The 27,389-nt window shown below is 44.2% G+C and overlaps 1 protein-coding gene and 2 pseudogenes across 2 annotated transcripts in view; 2 read left to right on the top strand and 1 right to left on the bottom strand.

Annotated features, from left to right (window-relative positions):
- Positions 1-27,389, top strand: part of LOC129619696 (core histone macro-H2A.2) — a 56,711-nt gene that overhangs the window by 5,447 nt on the left and 23,875 nt on the right. Inside the window, exons 1-2 of one of the 2 annotated variants that reach the window (XM_055534962.1) lie at positions 18,196-18,800; positions 19,046-19,277. In XM_055534962.1, coding sequence (XP_055390937.1) covers positions 19,106-19,277 — 172 coding nt within the window. In that variant the 5' untranslated portion in view covers positions 18,196-18,800; positions 19,046-19,105. Of the gene's footprint in view, positions 1-18,195; positions 18,801-19,045; positions 19,278-27,389 lie in introns of those variants that run through there. The other variant, XM_055534969.1, reaches the window with a different exon arrangement.
- On the bottom strand, positions 15,374-18,196 carry LOC129619675 (tubulin beta chain-like; annotated as a pseudogene).
- On the top strand, positions 24,750-25,150 carry LOC129641229 (HIG1 domain family member 1A, mitochondrial-like; annotated as a pseudogene).

The raw sequence follows: 27,389 nt of genomic DNA on the forward strand, positions 1-27,389 counted from the left end.
ACTCCCACGCAGGCAGTCTCACTCCACCAACCACATCCTCCTGTGTGCGCGGAGAGAACAGGAGGCACCAGCATTCCACTGATTCTCAGATTATGTTCGTTTTAAAGTTTTTTTAACGTTATTGTATGCAAATTTTCTGTTAAAACTCTTCTTTATGTCACTATTTTACCTGACTGTGTCAATAAAAGATAAAGAGCATCAGATTGAACCACATCACACTGTACTTTAAACTGTCTTTGTCATGAAGTATTAAATAAGATAAATTTGGTGGTTTCTCTGAAGCCCTTACTGTTCATTTATCCATCTCACCATCCATCATACTTTGCCCGATTTATTTGACTGGCATTGCCAATTTCAACTTGGAATGGAGTAAGTATTTCAAGTCAAAATTCCCATGCTTTGACAGAACGTGTATGGAAACAGGCATAGGACCACCAGCCTCGTACAGGGATGTTTATTTCAGCTGATTCTGTGATGCCACAAGAATTAAGTACAGCAATAGTATAGTTTAGGTCAAAGTTGCAACACATGGTCTGACCAAAGATTTGAAGATCATTTCTGGATATGAGAAGTAGTCCTTACAGTTCCGATGCCTAAATGTGGTTATTTCCATGACAACAGGATAAAAGTCTAACAGAATGAAATAAAACTTTCTGGGAAAACCCAGGCCCTGTGTTCACTGGTCTGGCCTCAGTAATGGTTCATACACAGAACTGTGTAACTTGTATTTTTGCTGCCTTCACTGCTCAACAAAACCATAACAGTAAATAGTGGTGGTAGACTAGAGGTAAGTTCCAGTAGCTCATACCACATAAACTTTTAGATCAGACGATAATTCACTGGGTTCCCCACCAGAGCGCTAAACTTCCAAATCAACCGGCCTTCCAGAATTTCAGTAAGGTGGTCATCCACTCAAGCACTGCCCCCTGCTTCTAAACTGGATTTTCACCCCTGGCTATTCTTTAATAAACAGTATAGATCATTGTCTTGGGGTGGAAAAGAAACAAGCCATAAAACTCAGTCAAGTTTTTCAGGTCTGCGTTTTCTTTTCTGTGGTTATCATGGGTGATGGAATAGTGACTTCAAAGGAAAGATCACCAGCATATGATTTAATTCTACCAATTGTTCCATTTCTAGGAATAAAGTGACAGATGGGGGTGGGGGGTCAGAAGAAGTGACATTTTAAGCACCTTCCTAGAGTAGCAGCAACTTTTAGGTCAGAAAGGACCTCAGAGGTCCACTAGCACCATGGTTCTCCAGTGGAGTACCACAGGCCCAGAGTTCCTTGGAGGCCCAAGACAAAGGGTGGGGCCCAAGCCACCAAGCTTCCCAGGCCTTCCCCATTCCAATCCACATAACTCCCCCTCTTTCTGTGTTATATATATTCTGAAAGGTTTTTCGTTTGAGCAAAAGAGAGGTTCTGAAAAATTAACTGATTTGCCCGAGGGCCACAGCTGGTCGATGCAGACCTGGAATCCTTCCATTGCCCCGCCATAATGCACACTGTGAGGTCTAGCTTGTTCCACCCGCAGATAGAATGGCACCGTATGGCTGGCAATCTCCTTACTGTTGCAGGTGATACAACCTGCCAGGGCCCCAGACTATGGGGGACACTCACCACTTTGACTAGGGAGCAACACTGCCTGTCACCAACATAGAACCGAAGCAACAGTCCCCCAGCCACTGTTGCCCACAAGGTAGCCACTGCCTGAGGACTGACCATAAGGAACACAAGGTGGGGAGAGGCAGGCACAGGGAGGGGTGGAGGAGGAGGGGCTCCAGGACAGCTGCCTCTGCTCAACATGCAGTCTGTTGTAGCTGTGAGAGCCCGCAAGTGGCGCCACCTGTATCCTCAGTGGCCCAAGAGTATTGGATGTATCTGGAAGCCCCTGGTGGGTCAGGCAGCACAAGGGGCTGCAGCCCACTCACTGATGGACTGGTCCACTCACCCACCACCAAAGGAGGCTACATCCCCTTCCCTCCCACTGAGCAGCTCATCTGGATTCAAAGCTAGTCCCCTGCGAGGACAGGTCACTGTTATAACAATACACCTCACTGTTAATCTGAAACTACTCGATTTTAAGGAAACAGGGTAGCATGCCCACTGTTGTGATTTGTTAATTCTCAAAAGAGCAAAAAGACAAAACCAGGCTGGACCCAGTGAAGGGTTTTCTTTTATTATGTTTTCTGTGAATAAATAGATTCAGGAAGGCAAACTGGTTCATTTTCTTCTGGGATGTGTTACTAACTCAGAATCGAAGAGAATTCAAAGTATTTTTATTCATTCATGTATACTCATTTCTCATCTAATTAATACCATAGGTGGCCAAATGTATTTACATTAGAAAGAAACAGAAGGCTAATAACAAAGAAGAAGAAAAAAAATCCTTAACTCTGGTGCAATGAATACAAAATGTTTTAAGAGTCACCAGAGATTATTGAGGAATATAAATTTTCTTATCCAGAGATTGTATGAGACTCGGGGCTTCCTGGTGATCCAGTGGTTAAAACTTTGCCTTCCAATGCAGGGGGTGCCGGTTCCATCCCTGGTTAAGGGGCTAGGATCCCACATGCCTCATGACCAAAAAACCAGAAACAATGTTGTAACAGATTTTTACTTTAAAAATGGTCCACATCAGAAAAAAATCTTAAAAAGAAAAGTCACCATGTACTACAGTAGCAGCAGATAACCTAAGTCCACTCCACATCGGCTCCATCCCACGCTCTGCTCTCCATCCCTTCTAAAATGTCTCAGACAGCCGCATATCTTCTGCCTCTGAATTAGAAAGAATGTGCTGGCAGTTGATTTTCCCGCCAGATTATTCCAGGACATGACTTGAAATGCTTTCTGAAACGGGACTGATTTGTAATCCGATAGTATAATTTAAATAAATTGGGTTAATGCTTGGTTCTAACGTTCGTGGTTGGTTAATTTAGTTAATTTGATCCGTGTCATCCTGATGAAATTGCATTTGATATAGCTCTTTACATTATAAATTGTTAATGCGCTTTAACATATATGACGATAAAATTATTGACTCTTCTCATTCACTTAAAGGTGGCCTTGGAAGAAAATGGTTTGGAAAGTATTACTTGTGCAATAATGATTTGCCCTTGGAGTTCATAAATGGAAGTGTAATAGAGCAAGTGATTTAGCTAGCTCTACTGAAAATGGTTTTTACAGCTACAAAATAATACTAATAAACTACTATTATTTTAATACAGTACTTACGGTAACACACTGAAATATGTTAGAATTTTATCAGGTATGAGACTGGAATTTTTTTTTCTACCCTTTAAAAACATATTTCTACATACAGTTAATGTATTTACATTGAATTCCCTTATGTCCTACCTAATTTTATTTCATCTCATTTTATTCTCCCAAAGGATAGTTTTGAAATGACAAAGTAAAGATGCTTATTGCAGGATCTACTTTGTTTTTTCATAAATATTTACAATAGAAAATATTCTGAAGCACAGTACGACAGATTAGGGAAATATCATGGGAACTGAAGATGAATAAATTGAATAAATTTCAGCAGTTTTAAAACGAATCCATTAGGGGATGACACTATGAATTTCATGATTATAAACGTTACAGAAGTTTGTTTTTAAATTTATTTCTATCATTCAAAAGCGAGAAGACCTCTTAGTTCTAGATTTAAAATAATGTATGTATAAAAGCATTTTGATTTATATACTTCTGAAGGGAATGACCTCAAAAGAGTATTTGAAATAAACTATCTTGATAGTCTAGATCCTTCGTCAAGGTGGCTCATCAGCCCAATCAAACCACACCTGTGACACACGCCTGTAATCACTGCTGCCAATCTCAAATGCTGAGTGCTGTCTGTTTTTAAAAGACGGTTTGCTGAAGCTCAGAGGCAGAAAAAGTGGTCCTTTAAATCAGAATTGCTGGCGGCTGCTAACAGGCCATCTTGCCAGTTGGCTACTTTGTCTTGTTCCTCATCAGTTTGTATGTAATAAAAAACTTCAAGAAGTTGGGGCATGAAACTTAGTTTACTCTCGATCAGCTATTTATGCTTGAGAAAGAACTTATTTAAATTAAGAAAGATACTGGTCTAAAAAGAGCTTCTCTGGGAGCTCAGCTGGTAAAGAATCGCAATGCAATGCGGGAGACCTGAATTCGATCCCTGGGTTGGGAAGATCCCCTGAAGAAGGGCATGACAACCCACTCCAGTATTCTTGCCTGGAGAATCCCCATGGACAGAGGGTTGCAAAGAGTTGGACACATCTGAGTGAATAAGCACACAGCACACACATTGTTCTAAAGAAACCAGATTATTTTATCTTTTCATGAAGGCAGTCAGTGTATTAAGTAAAGTTTGCTGTTTCTCACCAAGAGCAATTCATTCAATAAGGGCAAATGCTTGCTTAGGATGTTTTCTTTCCTTCCACTCCTCCCATCTGGGATTACAGTATAGTTTTAAATATTGTTTATAGGAATTCCATATGCTACAATTATGCAAATACAGACACACTGAATCTAATTCTACTAGTGAGTCTTATACAATCTTTCTTTTTGATGTGGACAGTTTTTAAAATCTTTACTGAATTTACTGGCCTTCCCAGGTGGCCCTACTGATAAAGAACCTGCCTTCCTGTGCAGGAGACATAAGAGACACGGATTCAATCCCTGAGTTAGGAAGATCCCCTAGAGGAGGTCATGGCAACCCACTCCAGTATTTTTGCCTGGAGCATCCCATGGACAGAGGAGCCTGGTGGACTACAATCCATGGGGTCAAAAGAGTCGAATGTGACTGAAGTGACTTAGCACGCTGAAGTTATTACAGTATTGCTTCTGTTTTATGTTTTGAGGTTTTGGCCGAGAGGCATGTGGGATCTGAGCTCCCTGACCAGGGATCAAACCCAAGCTCCTTGCGACAGAAAATAAAGTCTTAACCACTGGACTGCTAGGGAAGTCGAAGTCTCCTACAATGTCTTGATAAGAAATTTTATATTCCTCAGTTGTCTCAGGACCAATTAGTTTCCACTGACTCACCTGGTGATGAAAGTAAATCTGAATTTTTCAATATGCCATTCTTAATCACAAAACTCTTGAGCTTTTTCTCTTTACTGGTATACTCATATCTAGGCTAATTCACAAGTGATGTTTGTTAAGATGTTAAATTAAAATGACATTTTGATTTCCGGTCCTAAGTGATGGACTCTGAGCACCTGAGCTTTCCTAGAGCACATGAGCTTTTCCTCTGGAGCCCACAGAAATAATGGTAAAAGACGTACAAAGAAAATAAGCCCTTCGCAACCAAGCAGTGGGGGCTGGTGATGGTCATCTGCAGATGGGAGGGAGATTTCAGCAAATTTCTTTCTGTGACTGAAAGCACATAGAAACGTAGATGGCATCACAGAAAGAGCCACAGCTAAGAATAAAAACAGGAGGGAGCTGCCCTGAAGTTGGGCAGGATGAAAAATGGAAAGTCATTGAAGGTCTGTCTCCAGAACAGCTAGGTGAATGGGTCTCTCTCCCTCCCCTACTCCTAGTAGGGCTTCTGTCAACCTGGCATTTATCCTCCAAACTGACAATCTGAGGTTTCTTCTCTAAAGAAACTGAACAATTGCAGAGCAGATCTAGAATCTGGAGGATGGGTATGGCTCCACCAAGTAAAACTCTCATTCTGGCATTTGAGGGCTCTCAGTTCCTAACCAGGCATCCTAAGATGATGCCTGCTAGTTGGCATGCCCCATGCATGTACCCTGAGGTCCCAAACAGGAACAGTGCCTGCCAAACAATAGCTGTGGAAAGCTTTTCTGTCTGCCTGTAGTAAGCAACCATGTCTTTCATTCTTTAATATGAATGCATGCCCAAAGATCACCAGACATGGTAGGAAAGCCAACATGAAAAAGAAAGGTGAAATAAATGGGACAACTGAGTCAAAAAACGTCAGATGACACCACCTTTATGGCAGAAAGTGAAGAAGAACTAAAGAGTCTCTTGATGAAAGTGAAAGAGGAGAGTGAAAAAGTTGGCTTAAAGCTCAACATTCAGAAAATGAAGATCATGGCATCCAGTCCCATCACTTCATAGCAAATAGATGGGGAAACATGGAAACAGTGTCAGACTTTATTTTGGGGGCTCCAAAATCACTGCAGATGGTGACTGCAGCCATGAAATTAAAAGACGCTTACTCCTTGGAAGGAAAGTTATGACCAACCTAGACAGCATATTAAAAAGTAGAGACATTACTTTGCCAACAAAGGTCCGTCTAGTCAAGGCTATGGTTTTTCCAGTGGTCATGTATGGATGTGAGAGCTGGACTATAAAGAAAGCTGAGTGCCAAAGAAGCAATGCTTTGAACTGTGGTGTTGGAGAAGACTCTTGAGAGTCCCTTGGACTGCAAGGAGATCCAACCAGTCCATCATAAAGGAGATCAGTCCTGAATATTCTTGGAAGGACCGATGCTGAAGCTAAAGCTTCAATACTTTGGCCACCTGATGCGAAGAGCTGACCCGTTTTAAAAGACCGTGATGCTGGGAAAGATTGAAGGCAGGAGAAGGGGACGACAGAGGATGAGATGGTTGGATGGCATCACCGACTCAATGGGCATGAGTTTGGGTAAACTGCAGGAGTTGGTGATGGACAGGAAAGCCTGACGTGCACAGTCTATAGGGTTGCAAAGAATCGGACACAACTGAGCGACTGAAATGAACTGAGTCTAAATTATTAAATAATTTAGAGAAAGAAGATGATGTAAACACACCCCAGCTAGTTTCAGGGAGATTGGAAGACATGGTGCATTCATAAAAAAAAAAAAAACAAGATGCTATGAAAAAGGAACAATCAAAGAACAAAAGAATGCTCAGAAATTAGCAATATGATTACCAAAATTAAAAAGATGGGGACCAGCAGCCCAGTGGTTAGGACTCCACACTTCCTGCAGGGGACATGGGTTCGATTCCCTAGAGGGAACTAAGATCCTGCATGGGAAGAAAAGGAGTGAGGAGAGAAATTTAAAAGCCTAAGAATCAGAAGGAAAAGGTTGAGACTTGGGGGAGCAATCTGGGAGATCCACGACCTGGTTTACAGACATCCCATTAAGAGACAGGTAAAGGGAGAAGTGGAAGAAATAAAAGAGATGGGGGAAATAATCAAATACATAACAGGAAAAAATTCCAGGAGTTTTGAAAAATTTTCAGATTGAACAGGCTTATCATCAAGTGCTGACACCTGGACACATCCTTGTAAAATTTTAGAACACGCAGAGAAAATGTAAAAGCTTGGGGGATTGGGGTCTACCAAACTTCTCTATAAAACTGAATGAAACAAAAATGATGGCTCAATGGCTTCAAAACGTTGAAGCAAAATGACTTTGATGCTAGAAACTCCACCAAATAATAATTCAAAGATCACTCAATAAGGACAATTTCATTTGTGTAAGAAAAAGTTTACCTCGCAGCACTGTCCCTGAAGAGCAATATGAGGCAGATAAAAGGAAAACAAGGGGGAATGCCAATAAGGAGGAAGTCATGGCATCCAGGATGAGCTGGGAAGACAGCCCCAGGATGACCACTGGGTAGAACAACCACTCCACACTGGAGCCCAGGGCAGAGGGCTCCAGGAACAATGTCTCTGGGGGAAAAGTGCCCCCTGCAAACAACAGTGTGACCTAGAAGCTGGGTGATGCCCCAACCAGGGATCAAACCCAAACCCCCTGCAGTGAAGGCTTCCCCAAGGGCTCAGCGGTAAAGAATCCATCTGCAATGCAGGGGACGCAGGTTCGATCCCTGGGTCGGGACGATCCCCTGGAGGAGGAAATGGCAACCCACTCTGGTATTCTTGCCTGGAAAATCCCATGGACAGAGGAGCCTGGTGGGCCACAGTCCGTAGGATCACAAAGAGTCAGACACGACTGAGCATGAGAGCACTAGTCAATCGCAGCGAAAGCCCGGAGTCCTAACCACTAGGCCACCAGGGAACTCCCAAGGCACATTTCTCTTCTGTCAACAAGAGCAAAGATAAGTACAGTCAACCCTCATTGTTCATGGATTCCATATATGCTAACTTGCCCACTCACTGAAATTTATTGGTAAGCCAAAAATCAATACTTGTGGCACTTTTGCAGTCATTCAAAGACATGCACAGAGCAGAAAAAGCTGCCCCATCCACTGCACACCTTCCCAGCTGAGATCAAACAAGGCCACACTCTGCCTTCTTGTTTCATCTTCTGCCTTGTACATGAGTCTTCATCGTGGTCTATTTAGTGCCATGTTTTTCAGTTTTGTGCTTTCTGTTAGTAACCTCACTGTTCAAAATGACCCCCAAGCGTAGTCTTCAAGTGATGTCTAGTGTTCCTAAGGGCATGGAGGCTGAGATGTGCCTTATGTAGAAAATATGTGTGTTAGATAAGCTCTGTTCAAGCAAGAGTTATTGATGCTGGCCATGAGTTCAGTGTTAGTGAATCAACAATTCATATTACATAAGGTGTCTTTGAACAGAAACATACATCAGACAAGGCTGTGTATTGATCCGTTGATGAAAATGTGATCAGAGGCTCACAGCAGCCCAACCCTGTTTCCCCAGAACAGTTGTTCACCACTCACTAATGCAGTGTCCTACCTACTGTATAGAACACGTTATAGCACATGGAACTCTGCTCAATGTTATGTGGCAGCCTGGATGGGAGGGGAGTTTGGGGGAGGATGGGTACATGTGTATGTATGGCTGAGTCCCTTTGCTGTCCACCTGAAACAATCAACATTGTTAACTGGCTATACTCAATATAAAATAAAGGTTTTTTTTGTTTTTTTTTTTTTTAAAAAGGACTACTGTACATAACAAGGATCAACTGTAATTACACAAATACTTCATTTTATTGTGCTTCACAAATATTGCAGTTTTTTACAAATTGAAATTTTGTGGCGACCCATTGACTAACTTGATGTGTCTGTCACATTGTGGTAATTCTCACAGTATTTCCAACGTTTTCGTGATTATTATTTTTGTTACAGTGATTTGTGATCAATGACCTTGGATGTTTCTGTTGTAGCTGTTTTTGGCATCTTTTTAGCAGTAAATTATTTTTTAATTAAGGTATGTACATATTTTTAAACATACTGCTGGTGCTGTGTGCTTGGTCACTCTGTTGGGTCCGACTCTTTGTGACCCCGTGGACTGTAGCCCGCCAGGCTCCTCTGTCCATGGGGATTCTCCAGGCAAGAATCCTGGAGTGGGTTGCCATGCCTTCCTCCAGGGGATCTTCCCAACCCAGGGATCGAACCCAGGTCTCCCACATTGCAGGCAGATGATTTTTTACTGTCTGAGCCAACAGGGAAGCCCAAGACATACTGCTATTGCATGCTTAATAGACCACAGTGACGTGAAAACATAACTTTTTTATGTGCTGGGAAGCCAAAAAATTCGTGTGGCTCACTTTCTGGGGTTTTTCTGGAGCTACACCTACAATATCTCTGAGGTATGCCCATAGTAACTTGGGTGTGTGTGTGGAGTGTCCTAGCGTTGGACCACAGAGAAGGAAGTGGGATGCCAGCATCCCACTCAGGTCTGATGGGAACGATGTTTACAAAGCCTTCATGTAAATGCTATTCATGGGCATTTATTTTTAAAATTTCACCTAGGCACATGTTGTAATTCAGGATAGTGGAAAATACAGAAGAGAGAGGTGGAAATAAGGAAGTGAAGTCGGGAGGTGAGGACCAAGGAAAGATTGGGGCCCGCACATCCTCATTTTACATGGCGAAGGCTCAGGAATCAGTATCTAAAGTTGTGTGTGTGAAAGTTGCTCAGTCGTGTTCAACTCTTTGCGACCCCATGGACTATACAGTCCATGGAATTCTCCAGGCCAGAATACTGGAGTGGGTAGCCTTTCCCTTCCCCAGGGGATCTTTCAACCCAGGGATCAAACCCAGGTCTCCCACATTGCAGGCGGATTCTTTACCAGCTGAGCCACAAGGGAAGCCCAGCAATACTGGAATGGGTACCCTATCCCTTCTCAAGCAGATCTTCCAACACAGGAATCGAACTGGAGTCTCCTGCGTTGCAGCCGTTTCTTTACCAACTGAGCTGTCAGGGAAGCCCTAAAGTTGATGGAGTCAGTAATGGGGATTGAAACATATTATTTAAAGTTTTCAATGCAATCAGTGGTGGAAATAAAATGATAAACTTCTTTACCTTTTCACTTTATTTTACTGTTGTGTGCAAGTATTAAATTTAAAGATAAATTCAAAAATTTTAAATAACTTATGTAACTTTCTTGTTTTCCCTGCTTTAGGGAGACCCTGAGCAAGTCCTAATTATATGTTTCAGCTTATATAAGCTCACAGAGAATTTAGGGTCTCGGCCATTTTTTTTTTTTCACAGAACCCAGAAGAAAAGCCTTCCGTTCCATTTATTAAGTGGTTCGGTCTCAACAACTTAATAAGTATTTCTGTCCTAACAATTTAGTAGCCATTTGAAAAAATAATAACACATGAATTAGGAGAACAATTGCATCCCATTCTTAAATAACCAGGGATAAGTTAGAAACAGGGTGTGTACACCTATTGGACACGACATGATTTCTCCCACCTTGGAATCAGATTGAACACTCCATTCTCATTCACATTCATTTTCACCCCGCACTTGCTTTTAATCACAACAGCCAGTAACTCAGCTTTGCAAAGATATGGAGTCACCAAAAGGAAGCTAGTACAATCTATCCTAGACCACCGGTGGACCCACAATAAGCTGGTGGTTGTGGAGACAACCAGAGGTTGACTATCCCGTAGTCCACTTGAAAGCTTAAACATTTGCTGTTTTGTCCCAGGGTCCCTTGGCACACAGTTTGGGAACCGTGGCTCTAGCATCTTTAAAACTTCATTATGATCTGTCATGCAACTTCATTGGAAAATATTTGAGGACAAAGGCCATGTGTATTTTACAGCTATCTAATGTAGTTTCTTGTTCAATAATAAGTGCTCCATAAATACTTTCATTGAATCTATGATCTCATAGATTGTAAGATGCATACTGATTTCTAGAGATTAAAAAAAAATTTGAGTGCATCATAAAATCAATGAAATACAATAGTTATTTAAATAGGCTGGTGTGATTTTTATTGCCCATGGCTGAGTCAGTGCTGCAATTGAATATTTACCCTTGTGATACCTGTAAAATGAAAAGTGCAGTCGCTTAGTCTTGTCCGACTCTTTGCGACCCCATGGACTGCAGCCTGCCAGGCTCCTCTGTCCATGGGATTTTCCAGGCAACAATACTGGAGTCCAGGGCTGCTATTTCCTTCTCCAGGGGATGTTCCCAACCCAGGGATCAAACCCAGGTCTCCCGCATTGTAGGCAGATACTTTTTACCGTCTGAGCCACCAGGGAAGTCCCTGGTGATACCCGTAAAGTCTAACCCATGTTCTTATGGACTTAAAACCCAAACATAAAAATAAATCCTAAAACAACAGAGTCTGATGTGCCCTCTTCCACAGCACATACAAAACCAGTGGTGTCCTCCCAACCGCTGTGCTCCCAGAGGTGAAAGCCAGTGAGCAGGCAACACTCATTTTCCCTGCCTCTTCCCTGAGTTTTATTTTCCTGCCCTCCCTCAACTTAACATGCTTACAACTCTTCTGTTCACTTTGCAAGTCATTATGAGACTTTATACAGTAGTCGTACCTTAGTCTTCCAGATGTGGAAGGACAGGTATGTTGCGGATCTGGCTTGTATCTGGTCTGCTTTCCCATTCCTCTCGTCCCCCGCGTAGTGTGTATAACCACTGGAAGAGCTTCATCCAGCCATCTTCCTTCTTCAGTCCTATAAACAAACATCACACTATAGTCCTTAAGCTCTGCCTAATTAGAACAGAACTTTTTTTCGAGAAGGTAAGTAAATGTAAACATTTAATTATTAGTCTAGTGAAACAAGTTTCACATTGCCCAGTTCTTTTCTCTTTCCAGGAGTGCCCCTCCACAGAGATTTCATATTCACAAGAGTAGGGAAACCTGCATTCAAGTTTTTTAACTCCTGTATTACCAAGCCTGCATAGAGTCAGGGGTGGTCTGGAAAAGAAGAAAGTTAAAGGTTATCTTTTCTCACCACTTCAGGCAGAGTCCAGCGCAGGCTGGGGGGCAAAGGGGGATTTGGAAAGTAGGGTCTTCTCTCAAGTGGGCTGAGGAGGTTCTACCCTTCCTTCCATCTATGGGTCCCAGCAGGTGTGACCTATTAGCTCCCGTGAGCCTGCTGTCTGCTTCCCCGAAGGATTCCTGGACGTGGTCTGATTCTTTCACTGTGCAGGGGCCTCCCAGCCCTCGAGGCCAGGAGTTAGGCTGCTTAAACTCAGCGCAATGTCTGCACATGCAACCGGAGGGAGACCCCTTCCAGGGTCCGAGAGTGGGCTCTCGTCTAACCCTTGGAAATGAATTGTCCAAGGAGACACAACTACTGACGAAACAAAAGACTTTATTGGGAAGGGGGTGGAGAGCAGCAGGGTAAGGGAACCCAGGAGAACTGCTCTGCACATGGCGCACTGTCTCGGGTTTTTGATGGTGGTGGTGGGGTTTTTGGGTTGACTCTGGCTAGCCATCTTGCCTGTGCCCATACTTGGTCTGACTCAGGGTTCTTCCTAGTGGCCCGGGCATCTCTCAGCCAAGATAGGTTCCAGCGTGAGGGTTTCTGGGAGGTTGGCAGAATATATCAGTCTCCTGATCAGGACCTCCTGTAGTGAGACTTGTGGTTCATGCAAATGATTATTATTGTGCCTGGCCACGGCGACTGGTTTTGGTCACTGGTTTCCTATCAAAAAGACAGGTCCACAGACACAAAGACTCTCCAGTCCTACTAAAGCACATGCAACGGTCAGCCTCACATTTAGACTTAAAATAGTGCTGCATCCCTAGCTCTAAGGCCCTTTTGTTGTTTAGTCACCAAGTCGTGTCCTGTTTTGCGACCCCATGGACTGTAGCCACCAGGCTTCTCTGTCCATGAGGTTCTTCAGGCAAGAATACTGGAGTGGGTTGCCATGTCTGGAAGTCAAAGGAAGAAATTCTCGATACAAAGTGCAATGTTTGGGGTGATCCCTACATTTTATAGTGTTCAGTTCGTACATTACTTTGTTTGATCTAACCCTTGTTTTCCTTTCTTGGCTATTTTGTATTCATGAATGTGTTAGGCATCAATTCCCTAAAGTCTCCTATTTCTCTTCTACCGCCAGTCCTCATTTCCAACTTGTAGGGCAATTTGTGACTTCACTTGGCTGATTCTGGGAGAGCCCCTGGGTGGCTTTATCACGCACACCTAGTCATTCCTTGTCTGTTTCCATTTGAGAAAATGTCCTGGGCATGGGGGGATGAAGGGATCCTGCCCTTTGTGGCATTTGTGCTCCGTGGGTTTTGCTCTCTGTCAGAGAGATCATGACTATCCAGCACGTTGTACTGTAGCCATAGAGTATATCCATCCTGTGATGGGCTTCTCAGGTGGTTTCCTTGACAACCACACCTACTAATCCTCCCCCTCCCCCAACTTACCGGTAACTGGAAAAAGCACATAATTGGTTTAGTGGAGTTACCAACACTAACACATCTTTATTGCACCTGCACAGGGTTTTAACTCTTCAGAACTCATTTCTTAAAGAGACTATGCTTCTTTTCCAGAGCCACTGGGAAGTGCATTTCCAAAGATTGGAATGTTTAAGATCAGAGAGACCTTCAGGATCAATTAGTCACCTCCTGGTTTTACAGAGGAGGCCCACACAAATAATACATAGAGCTCCCATAGCTGGTCATGCAGAAGTGGGGCCACACCCAGGGACTCCTGCCTGGTCCCGGCTCTTTCCACTACACCAGGGGCCACCCCCATTCTGAATGTCACCAGGGGCTAGCCAGCATGTGCTGCGAAGCTGTCCCTGAGAACAGCAACTGTTAAACATTGTTTGGAGTGTTCCCTGTCCCCCAGGACCGTGCTGACCAGTAGGTGCTTCATACACTTACTAATGCCTGACCTAAGTTGCTTTAATATGAGTTGATGGTCATAGTCCTAATACGAAGCTACTTGCTCCATCACAGAGAGGACAGCTCTAAGTGGATTTGTGAGAGTTTGCAGCAAACGCACAGAAAGGTGGAAGTTCTAAAAACATTCATGCTGTCTTATCCTTGTGCCTTACTGGGAAAGAGGTAAAGTTCTTAGGCTATTTGCTCATCTTTCTCGTACTTAACTTTGATGAATACCTACATCTCTCGGTGGCAAAATGACATAAAATAGGAGTGCAGTAAGTACATAAGAACATACAAAAAGAATGTATGTAAAGTATGTAGTAAAGATGCCTCTAATGTACATCATTTACCTCTGAGATAAGAGGGTGCTGAGAATGGGGTTTGTTGCTAACTCCATAGTTTTTATATAAAAATCCTCAGTCATACAGAGTAATCAGATACTTTAGAAAATTGAACTCCATGTTCAGTCTTCCATCTGGATTAAATAAATCCCAGTTCTGTATCTTTCATATTAGTCATGGGTTTATTTATCTAGCACTTTCTTTTTTTTTTTTTTCTTTTCGGTTCCCATTTATTTTTGGCTCTTGGGGCAATGTCATCTTTTCAATATGAAAAAAAGCAGCAAGTTCAACACAATAGAAATCTGAAGTGTAGAATAGGACAAAATCAGGAAGTGGGGAAGCAGTAGCAGGAGAGATGAGATGTTTGCCAAAAGATGGAAGGTGTTCTGTCCCCTGTCTGGGGAATGACGTTTAGGTGGCAGCACATACCTTTCCATGTAGGTACAGAAGGGGCTGATATTTATTTATTTTTTTTTGATAAGAAAAGATGGGGTGGGGAGGGCTTTCTGGAGACTTAGAGACCAAGGCTATCTCTTGCTTCTCTTGACCCCCTTTCTCAAACAGGAGAAAGGAGGGAATTCAACGTTATTATGAAGGAGATAAAGTGGAAGAGGAAGGGATTCCCACTTGATAGGGCAGGGGCCAGAAACTTGCAAAGGTAATAGCTCAGGACAGAGCTTGGAAGGAGATTGAAAATGAAGATAATACTGTCAACACCTCTGCACAAGCTGAGAGGAGCAGGGAGATACCTGGCACCTGGGACTTCAGTACCCTGGATGCCCCTCTCCAAACCCAACCCTTTCTGGTAGGGACTTCTACTTGCTCAGTTTCCTTCCCCTGGGCCAGCACACTGGCGTAGGATGGCAGTCACCAATCCAGGTTTTCAGCACACGGTTCTAAATGAGATTTGAGGAAACCCAGCCTCTTGGAGAGCTATCTCGAAAACAGAGAGGGAAATGTTAACTGGACAGATGGGAGGAGTGGGCACCAGAAGGAAAATGACAGGGTTACCCAGAATGCAGAAAATCTAGGCTCCCCAAGAGTGGAAAGAGAGAAGAGACATTCAACAAACAACAAATATTTATTGAGCGCCTATTATGTGCCAGGCACTGTTCTAGAATCCCCCCCAAAAAAGAAAAACAAGATAGATGCAGAAAATGCAAATTCTGAGGGAGAGGAAAGGGGTCGTTGAGGAAGAAGGCTGAGGGGATTGAGAAGCCTAAGGTGATAGGGACTTGGCCTTAGGCCTCCTCTTCGGCCTCCCCACCGAAATCCTCTTCCTCTTCTGTGGTGGCATCCTGGTACTGCTGGTACTCGGAGACGAGGTCGTTCATGTTGCTCTCAGCCTCAGTGAACTCCATCTCGTCCATGCCCTCACCTGTGTACCGTGGAGGAAAGCCTTCCGGCGGAACATGGCCGTGAACTGCTCTGAGATGCGCTTGAACAGCTCCTGGATGGCCGTGCTGTTGCCAATGAAGGTGACTGCCATCTTCAGACCACGGGGTGGGATGTCGCAAACAGCTGTCTTGACATTGTTGGGGATCCATTCCACGAAGTAGCTGCTGTTCTTATTCTGCACGTTGAGCATCTGCTCATCTACCTCCTTCATGGACATCCACCCACGGAACACAGCAGCCACGGTGAGGTACTGGCCATGGCGGGGGTCACAGGCAGCCATCATGTTCTTGGCATCGAAGACCTGCTGGGTGAGCTCAGGGACAGTGAGGGCCCGATACTGCTGGCTGCCACGGCTGGTTAGAGGGGCAAAGCCAGGCATGAAGAAGTGGAGGCGTGGGAAGGGCACCATGTTGACGGCCAGCTTGCGGAGGTCAGCGTTGAGCTGGCCAGGGAAGCGGAGGCAAGTGATGACTCCACTCATGGTGGCCGAGACGAGGTGGTTCAGGTCTCCGTAGGTTGGCCTGGTCAGCTTGAGGGTGCGGAAACATATGTCGTAAAGGGCCTCATTGTCAATGCAGTAGGTTTCATCAGTGTTCTCCACCGGCTGATGGATGGAGAGGGTGGCGTTGTAGGGCTCAACCACAGTGTCGGAAACTTTGGGTGAGGGCACCACGCTGAAGGTGTTCATGATGCGGTCAGGATACTCTTCACGGATCTTGCTGATGAGCAAGGTGCCCATTCCGGAGCCAGTGCCCCCACCCAGCGAGTGGGTCAGCTGGAAGCCCTGCAAGCAGTCACAGCTCTCGGCCTCCTTCCGAACCACATCCAGGACTGAGTCAACCAGCTCGGCTCCCTCTGTATAGTGGCCCTTGGCCCAGTTGTTGCCTGCACCGGACTGACCAAAAACAAAGTTGTCTGGTCTGAAGGTCTGACCAAAAGGACCTGAGCGAACAGAGTCCATGGTTCCGGGTTCTAGATCCACCAAGATAGCACGAGGGACATATTTGCCACCTGTGGCTTCATTGTAGTACACGGAGATGCGGTCCAGTTGTAGGTCGCTGTCCCCATGATAGGTGCTGGTGGGGTCGATGCCATGTTCATCACTGATCACCTCCCAGAACTTGGCACCGATCTGATTGCCACACTGACCCGCCTGGATGTGCACGATTTCCCTCATTGTTAAAATTTATTCTAATCTTTTTGCTCGCCTCAAAGTGTGTATGGGGCAAAAAAATAATATGGAATTAGTTTTTCTCTGCGGCTAGTCGCAGGGTGGAAAGATGGAACGGGACCCGGAGGCTGAAGCAGCGAGGTCCGAACGCGGTGGCAGGAAGGTTCTGAGAGCTATCTAGCACTTTCTTCTGTCATTTTTTTTTTTTTACTTTCATTAACATCTTGGCTGTTGGCTAGCCGACCGAGCCAAAATTTGTGTTGCCTCAACAGGTAGAACCAGTTTTATTTTTGACCTTCTCATTTTCCATCCCCAAAGAAAACGGCCACTGAAAATAATGTTGCCCTTGGGCGAGAGAGGTTTGATTCACTAACATTTTTCCTAGAAAACTTTTGTTTCCTTTTCTTTGGTCCTTCTTGTTTGTAATTTGCTTTTACTTATTCTAGCCTATATTCCTTTTTTTTGGTTATCATACTCTCTCCACCAACAGGTTAAGCTCTATTACAATTCTCTGAATTAGTTTTAGCCTTACAAAGGCTTCTTCAGAAGTATATAATTATTTTTCATCTTTGCACTAAAGATAGCTTCCTGAAATGACAATGAATCATATACATATCTCTCCATGCATTGTACTGAAGTCACCTCTTTGTGCTGATTCTGAAGTTCCTCCCCCAAATCACCCTGGGTTCCCCATTCCAAAGAGCAAGAGTCTGAGTTGCACTGTGGTTTTTCATTTGCTTGTTACTCTGCATTAGCATATTCAATAAAACTGCCTCTTCTGGCATATTTCTGTTTGCAAGGATGCTACATTACTAGAGAATTTAGAGAAGTGTTTCCGTCCAAAAGGGGCACATCAGCTCTGAGTTGTGGGTCAAAGCTAACCATTACGATAGGCATAGCCATATTAACTTTGTACTATTTATTAACAAGAGGCAGAAGCAAATCAGGGCAAAGAGGAACCATATTGGTTTGCTTGTTGCTGTTGTAACAAGTTATCCCCCAAATTTAGTGGCTTTGAACAATACAAATTTATTCTCTTACAGTTCTAGAAGTCAGAAGTCTAAAATCATTTTCTTTCTTAAACTTAATTTTACTATTTCTTTGGCTATGCTGGGGCTTCATTGTTGCACATGGGCTTTCTCCAGTTGCCGTGAGCAGGGGCTACTCTGTAGTTTGAGTGAGTGGGCTTCTCATTGCGGTGGCCTCTCAGGTTTCGAAGCGCTAGTTCTAGGCTCATGGGCTCAGTAGTTGTGGCGCATGGGCTTAGTTGCTCCTCTGCATGTGGGATCTTCCCAGACCAGGGAGCAAACCTGTAGCCCCTGCATTGACAGGCGGATTCTTATCCAGTGGACCACCAGGGGAGTCCCAAAATCATTTCCAGTGGGCTAAAATGAAGATGTCAGCAGGGCTGGTTCCTTTGGGATGCTCTGAGGGGAGAATCCATTTCCTGCTGTCAGCCTGTTGCTCCTCTCATCTCCCTCCCTTCTTAGAAAGACCCTTGCAATTACATTAGACCCACCCAGATAATCCAGGATCACCTCTCCCACTTAATCACATCTCCAAAGTGTCTTTGGCCACACGAGTGAGTGATAGTTGCTCGGTCGTGTCCACCTCTTTGCAACCCCATGGACTGTAACCCGCTAGGCTCCTCCATCCATGGGATTCTCCAGGCAAGAATACTGGAGTGGGTTGCCATTTCCTTCTCCAGGGGATCTTCCCGACCCAGGGGCAGAACACGTGTCTCCTACACTGCAGGCAGATTCTTTACCATCTGAACCACCAGGGAAGCCTACTTATGAAAAGACATTTCTGAGTATAAAGCCAGGTCAACTTAAAAAGTATCCTCAGATACATGCTTGAGTAGCCAATTCATAGGTTCTGGAGATCATGAAGTGGATTTCCTTGGAGACTGACCACCGGGTATCCCTCTCCTGAGTTTCTGTGGCCTCTCCTACGGAGGCTGGGCTGGCTGGGTGGGATGGGGAGTTGTTTGTGGGTGGGCGTGCCGACACCCAGCTCCCCATCTGCAGCTCCCTGCAGTGGCAGCCAGGTCTCAGCTACCTCCCCGGGGCTATTAGGTGGGTCGCAGGTGCCCTGGGGCTGCACCACAGTTCTCAAGCCATCGGCCAGTCGCCCTTCCTCACCCTGCCATCTTTCCTTTCCAGCATTGAGTCAGTGCCCGGAGGCCACCGTGTAAAGCAAGCTGTGAAGGAAACTAAGGCAAGATGTCGGGCCGGAGCGGGAAGAAGAAAATGTCCAAGCTGTCGCGTTCAGCCAGGGCCGGGGTCATCTTCCCGGTGGGCAGGCTGATGCGGTACCTGAAGAAAGGGACGTTCAAGTACCGGATCAGCGTGGGTGCTCCTGTCTACATGGCCGCCGTCATCGAGTACCTGGCAGGTAATGTGAACACGAAGGTCAGGTAACCCCTCCCAGGTAACCCTCGCCCCCCCCACCCCTCCACCCAGGCTGGGCAGGGGAGCCTTGATTCGCCCTGTGGCTGTCTCAGGGTCGCTGTGGGGGGTATTGGGGTTTCGGGTTGCCTGATTGACTAAAACTGACTCCTGCAGGCTTTAGGGAAGAGGACAGAGGATCAACATGAAGGGAAGAGAAACAAAGGGACTTTCCTAGACCACCCCAAGAGAGGTGTGTCTTGCTGTATACAAATGTAATACCTAAATTTCTAGGCTCCCGCAGAAGACAAACTACAGGGAAGATAGGGGCTTGCTATTCATTTTGCAGGAGAGTTTTTCACTTTTACTTCAGGGTCCTCACTTCAGTACTCCTGCTGTACTGAACTCAATGTCCATAAATAAGGGACTCAATGTCCATAAGTAATGTTGACTCCGGCACTGAAAGCATCTTCAGTTGGTTCTATAAAGCCAACAGTATTTTAATTTTACTCTCCATTACAGAGGTGGTCCTCTGTCTACAGATATATTGGAAATAGTTTCCCATGTTGGTTGCTAAAAATTTTTTTTTTTTTTTTTACTGAAAGATGACATTTTTGTTGTGTGTGGTCTCTATCTATTTGACGACTTTATATTTAGCTTTTTAGTTGTGGTTCTCTTATGTCTTAAACAGAAACCAAACTTTACAGTATCAAAGCATATATACATATATAAAATATATAAGTATAAAAATACATATGAAGAAATGTGATTAGTTCCTTGAGAGGTCATTTTAACAAATTCTCCAGATACCAGGGTTAAATCCTGGTTAAGTCCATGGGGTAACAGAACAAACCTCCCCAAACTGTCTACCTGGGAAGCCAAGCTCCCTGCAGCGGCAACATGACCCCGCTTCTGCACCAGGTCCCTCTTTCCCTCCTGCTTCTCCTTCAAGAGCGGCCTCTTCCTTCTCTTTATCTACTCAGTCCTGTTCTGCCCTCTTGGTCCCCCTTCGCTCACCAAGCAACACTTACTGGCAGGAGGTTTGCTGTGATCCACCCGTGGAAACCTCCTCCCCCTGAAGCTTCCATCAGGCAGACCTTGGCATCTTGAGTCTTTATCTTCTCATGAAATGAAACGCTGATTCCTGAGCTAGAAGTTTTTTGGGAGGATCCTTTAGGAGGTTGGAGAGAAGGGCAGGAGGGATCTGAAAGGCAAATCAATCAAGCGTGATACAGCAGTGCTTTTCAAAGTGGGGGTCGCTCTGGGAATCTTGTGGACAAGGTCAGGGGTGAGGCCTGAGACACTGCATTTCTAACACGCTACAATGATGCTGATGTGGTCCAGGGACCACTCAGAGGAGTGAGATTTTAGCCAGTCTTTCAGCAGCATGAATGTTTGTTTAAAATGCAGGTTCCTGGCTGCACAGCCTGCAACCCCCCAGGGTCTGATTCACTGGGACTGGAGTGGGACCCAAGAATTTGATAGGAAAAAATCTCCTGACTTGGAGGGAGAGGAGGGACTTTGAAAGTGGTGACAGAAGTTTTAAAACAACCTATCAGGTCTGTATCACCCACTGATGCAAGAAGATCCTGAGTAACCCAGAGATGCCATATCCTCCAAGCAGGAGCCAGGGTTCCCTGAGGTTCTTCAATCCCAAGCCATGCATTTTCTACTTCAATACACTGCCCATTACAATGTTTGTATAATCAAAATAATTAGTACTTCCTGTGCCTCCACTTAGCCAAAGCCTAAACTGTGCGTAATAAAACAAAATTTGGCCTTTTTAACCACCAGAGACTCTCTTCTTTGGTTCACATGTGTTTGATGAGAAACCTTATGTTTTCCTCTCCACTCATTCAACAAATATTGACCAAGCCTCTACCTGTCAGTGCACACAGTAAGTCCTTAGACTTCTTCCTGGTAATAGCATTGGGCTGTTTATGTGATTTTTCATTTATTTTGGCTTACTTCCACGAGACCCCATAGCAATGCATATTATAGCCTGAATGTCACACTCTGGACTTTGAGACAGCACATCTGTGAAGACTGATGGTGTCTCTCAAAGTAGAACATCACCCATTTTCTCATAGTCCTTCATTCACTCAACAGACATTTATTGAGCACCTACTATATGCCAGGTGTGGTTCTAGATGCTGAGGATACATCAAAGACCAAGGCAGACGGGAGTCCCTGCCTTGGAGCAGAGTGCATTCTGGAGAGAGAAATGAGTCAACAAATGAGTCAACAAATGAGTGAAGTGTGTGTGCTCTATCAGATGGTGATTCGTGCTCCGGGATGAATAAAGCAGGAAAGGAGTGAGGCTGTTCCAGGAAGCTGGGAGCTGAAGGGAGGCCCACTGAGGGGGCTGGCACCTGAAGGAGGCCAGGAAGGGGCATGTGGGGTGGGCCCTCGGGGCAGAGAGAAGCAGGTGCTGGGCATCTGAGAAGCAGCAGTGGGGACGGAAGGCTGGGGCTGAGGGAGGGGCTTGAAATGTAAAGGAGGCCCAAGGGACAGTGGCTGGTTGGGGAAGAAGAACTTGTCATGAAGGGTTTGAGCAGAGGTGGAGCTATCTGACCTTGCAGGCAGAGGGATACAAGGCCGAAGCAGGGAAAATGGAAGGAAGTTAGTTACTTGCAGAGATCCAGGCTAGAGATGCGAGGCTAGGGGGCAGCCGGTGAAGCTTCTGTGGAGGGATCAGAGTACTGAGGGATTTTGAAGGCAGAATCACAGGATCTGCTGACAGATTGGACATGAAATGTGAGAGACAGGAGGAGGAGCACCCGGAAGGATGGTGTTTCCAATAACACTCCTTCCCAGGGCCAGCCTCCGGCTGTCCTGGGTCAAATGCAGAAGATGAAGCGGGTCTTCTGGCTTCTCTGTGTCCTTTCCATCCCTTCCTTCTGTGCTTTTTCCTCCTCTCCAAACTCAGGCTGTTGTTGAGAGCAGGGGTTTAGATATCAGTTTAAATCTGGTTTCTCAATTTACCGGCTCCGTTACCTTGGACTAATTCCTTAACCTCTCTGATCTTTGGGTATTTTCAGAGCTAAGCTCATTTAACTCTATTAATGAGCCACAATGTATGTAAAATGTCTGGTGCATAGGATGCACTCAATAAATGCTTATCCTTCTCCTTTCTCTTCTATGAAGAGCTGATGAAATCATTTAGGGTAAAGTGTAATGACTAATTCCATAAAGGTGGTTTATTTGGGAGTTGTATTGCATTTTAATGAGACAAGGAGTTTAAGCCAAAGGAATGAATCATTACTGCAGGCCATTGGTGAATAAGTAAAAGGAGGATTCTGTTAGCTGTTGCTTTGTTTTGTTTGGGAGAGGGGCATGAATTGACTTTGTTTAGGGATGGGAATTGGAGAAGGCAATGGCACCCCACTCCAGTACTTTTGCCTGGAAGATCCCATGGACGGAAAAGCCTGGTAGGCTGCAGTCCGTGGGGTCGCTAGAGTTGGACACGACTGAGCGACTTCACTTTCACTTTTCACTTTCATGCATTGGAGAAGGAAATGGCAACCCACTCCAGTGTTCTTGCCTGGAGAATCCCAGGGACGGGGAAGCCTGGTGGGCTGCCATCTATGGGGTCACACAGAGTCAGACACCACTGAAGTGACTTAGCAGCAGCAAGGATGGGAATACCAGACCACCTGATCTGCCTCTTGAGAAATTTGTATGCAGGTCAGGAAGCAACAGTTAGAACTGGACATGGAACAACAGACTGGCTCCAAATAGGAAAAGGAGTACGTCAAGGCTGTGTATTGTCACCCTGCTTATTTAACTTATATGCAGAGTACATCATGAGAAACGCTGGGCTGGAAGAAGCACAAGCTGGAATCAAGATTGCTGGGAGAAATATCAATAACCTCAGATATGCAGATGACACCACCCTTATGGCAGAAAGTGAAGAGGAACTAAAAAGCCTTTTGATGAAAGTGAAAGTGGAGAGTGAAAAAGCTGGCTTAAAGCTCAACATTCAGAAAACGAAGATCATGGCATCCGGTCCCATCACTTCATGGGAAATAGATGGGGAAACAGTGTCAGACTTTATTTTTTTGGGCTCCAAAATCACGGCTGATGGTGACTGCAGCCATGAAATTAAAAGACGCTTACTCCTTGGAAGGAAAGTTATGACCAACCTAGATAGCATATTCAAAAGCAGAGACAGTACTTTGCCAACAAATGTTCGTCTAGTCAAGGCTATGGTTTTTCCTGTGGTCTGTGATAGTTGGACTGTAAAGAAGGCTGAGCGCCGAAGAATTGATGCTTTTGAACTGTGGTGTTGGAGAAGAATCTTGAGAGTCCCTTGGACTGCAAGGAGATCCAACCAGTTGATTCTGAAGGTGATCGGCCCTGGGATTTCTTTGGAAGGAATGATGCTAAAGCTGAAACTCCAGTACTTTGGCCACCTCATGCAAAGAGTTGACTCATTGGAAAAGACTCTGATTCTGGGAGGGATTGGGGGCAGGAGGAGAAGGGGACGACAGAGGATGAAATGGTTGGATGGCATCACTGACTTGATGGACGTGAGTCTGGGTGAACTCCGGGAGTTGGTGATGGACAGGGAGGCCTGGCGTGCTGCGATTCATGGGGTCGCAAAGAGTCGGACACGACTGAGCGACTGAACTGAACTGAACTGAGGCAATGGAGTTGAAAGTGTGAAAGTCTCCCATCACCCTTGAAATGACCTTCAACATTCATGACAATATTGACTGAGTTTCTCCTTTGGATCAGGCCTTGAAAATACAAAGGAAGACAAACAGATGTGGTCCTGGGTTTACATTCTAGCAGGACCAACGAACATTAAACACAACAAAAAAAGGACTTCTCTTGTGGTCCAGTGGTTAAGACTCTACACTCCCAATGCAGAGGGCTCGAGTCCAATTCCTAGTCAGGGAACTAGATCCCACATGCCTCAACTAAAGATCCCACATACTACAATTAAAACCTGGTGCAGCTAAAAAACAAAAACAAAAGACAACACAATAAGATGGCATGCCTGTGGGCAGGGAAGCTAGAGGAGCTTTGGGAAGCAGGGGGAGGCTGCCTAATATCAAGCAAGGGCCGTAAAGACCTAAATCAGGTTCTCAATCCTGGTTTTTTAACAAATTGATTGATTTAAAATCCTGATGCCTGGATCTTACTCCCAAAGATTCTGGGATAATCCTGGGCATCAGAATTTTTTTTTTATTTCCCCAAAAGATTCTGATGGGCAGCCGTGATGAGTAATTAGTAGGAGCTGGATAGATTCAGATGGGTTAATTGTCAGATTGCGGAGAAACGAGAGTGAAGAGAGGGCCACATGAGAACGTGCACATTTTGCACACTCATGCCAGGGGAAGGCATTGAAGGCAGGAGGTGGCATACTGGGGCCCTTCAATACCCATAATGGAAAAGAATATGAAAAAGAATGGACAAGAAGCCAGTAGGAACCTGAAGCGTCTTGTAGTTGTCTGAAGATTCTTCAGTCACTATGTCAAGCAACACAGATGTTTCTCTTTCTTCATTTGATGAAGATCAGGGATCTAAACTTACCCTAAAAGCTAGAGAGGCACCGTTTGTCCCCATTGGAATGGCAGGTTTTGCAGCAATTGTTGCATATGGATTATATAGATTGAAAAGCAGGGGAAATACTAAAATGTCTGTTCACCTGATAACCTGCGTGTGGCAGCCCAAGGCTTTGTTGTGGGAGCAGTGACTCTTGGTATGGGCTATTCCCTGTATCAAGAATTCTGGGCAAAGCTAAACCCTAGAAGAGGAGATGCCGTATCGGTCTTGTTGGTGGTGCTTGCTTTAGTTAGACATCTCATATTGAGCTCATATGTTCATATTGAAAATAAATTGTTTGGGTCAGACAAGAACATGGTAATTTGAAAATTGGCTTCCTTTCTTGCAGGCTTGATTTGCGTGGTGACCAGGTTACTGGTGACTAGTTCACTAGCTAGGTCATTCAGGGGAGTCAGATCAGCACAAAAGAAACATGTCGCTTTTAAATACACTTGATAGTGGTACCTGTCCACCTTCTTAAACTCTTCTATTGAAATTAGTTCTAAAGAAGACAACATGCCAATCCTGAAAATGTTCCCAGTTGCTGCAGAATATCATATGCTTTTGATGTAATGTAGGAATCCTATTTACCCCAGTTAATTTAACTTTCTGACTGCCTTGTGGACTGAGTTCTGTTTTAAGGGCTGGTTGGCTCTTGAGGAACCCTTTCAGAACAGTGCATGGAATACAACGTTATAAACCTCCCTGCAAGTCTGTGTGTGTCTTTAAACCAAACCTAAAAAGCTGGTAACAGAGCCACTTTGGAATAGTATTTATTTTAGAATCATAGTTGTAAGCATGAGAATAACTTAAATTGTAGATCCCTTTTAGCTCTTCTGTAATTGCAGAATTATATTTTGCTGCTATTATATTAGAATAATTTTAACTGTTATTTTGGAACAAATGTGTATTTTAAGTGCTAATGCAAAGGTAAATGAAAAACACTTTTTAAATGTGTGCAGTATGTTTATTTTCTCCAAAAGAATCATCAACTAAATAAAATGCCTATAATGGAAGTGATTGATGAGCAAGCTGGTTTGGTCAGACATTATACAAAATTTTGAGTGTCACAGAATGCTTTGCTGTACTGGGGAAATTCTCTTGTCTAACTTGAATTTACATTCCATGGTGATAACATGGTAAATGTAGTGTTATTAAAGTAAATGAACACACACACACAAAAAAGAAGGTACATATATGTATGTATAACTGAGTCACTTTGCTGTACAGCAGTAATTAACACAACATTGTAAATCAACTATACTTCAATAAAAATTTTTTTTAAAGAAAAGGGTTTTTAAAATAGCGTGTAAATTGGTGGGACGGAGAAGGCAATGGCACCCCACTCTAGTACTCTTGCCTGGAAAATCCCATGGACGGAGGAGCCTGGTAGGCTGTGGTCCATGGGGTCGCGAAGAGTCGGATACAACTGAGCGACTTCACTTTCACTTTTCACTTTCACGCATTGGAGAAGGAAATGGCAACCCACTCCACTGTTCTTGCCTGGAGAATCCCAGGGACGGGGGAGCCTGGCGGGCTGCCGTCTATGGGGTCGCACAGAGTTGGACACAACTGAAGCGACTTAGCAGCACCAGCAGCAGCAAATTGGTGGGAATGCAAACTGATACATCCACTATGAAGAACAGTATGAAGATACTTTAAAAACTAGTAATAAAACTACCATATGACCCAGCAATCCCACTACTGGGCATATACCCTGGAAAAACTATAATTGAAAAACACATGTACCCCAGTGTTCATTGCAGTACTGTTTACAATAGCCAGGACATGGAAGCAACCTAGATGTCCATAGACAGATGAATGGATATAGAAGTTGTTGTACATATATATATATAATGGAATATTACTTGGCCATAAAAAGGAACAAATTTGAGTCAGTTCTAGTGAGGCAGATGAACCCAGAGCCTGTTATACAGAGTGAAGTAAGTTAGAAAGAGAAAAACAAATATTGTATATTAACACATATATATGGAATCTAGAAAAAGGTGCTGATGAACCTATTTGCAGAGCAGGAATAGAGACACAGGCTTAGAGAACAGACTTTGGACACAGCCAGGGAAAGAGAGGGTGGGATGAACTGAGAGAGTAGCACTGGTATATATACATTACCATGTGTAAAATAGATAGTTAATGGGAAGTTGCTGTTAGCGCAGGGAACTCAGCCTGGTGCTCTGGGACAACCTAGATGGATGGGATGAGGGGGGTGGGGTGGGAGGGAGGGAGGTTCAAGAGGGAAGGGACATGTATACCCATGACTGATTCATGTTGATGTACGGCAAAAACTAACATAACATTGTAAAGCAATTATCCTCCAATTAAAAATAAATAAATTTTTAAAAAATAGCATGCAAAGTCATATTTCACAAGTCTTTGAAATTCATGAACCATCCTTTCTATTAAGTAAAACTGTACCAAGAAATTATCCATATTTTAAAGTCCATTTTAATTTTTCCTGGAGCAGATCCCCCAATTTAATAAAATCTATTAAAAATTTAAATACTTAACAGATAAAAATAAAATCTATACCAAATGGAAAAAAACAAAA

Source organism: Bubalus kerabau, chromosome 1 (assembly GCF_029407905.1).
Source record: "Bubalus kerabau isolate K-KA32 ecotype Philippines breed swamp buffalo chromosome 1, PCC_UOA_SB_1v2, whole genome shotgun sequence".
In the NCBI taxonomy this organism is placed as follows: domain Eukaryota; kingdom Metazoa; phylum Chordata; class Mammalia; order Artiodactyla; family Bovidae; genus Bubalus; species Bubalus kerabau.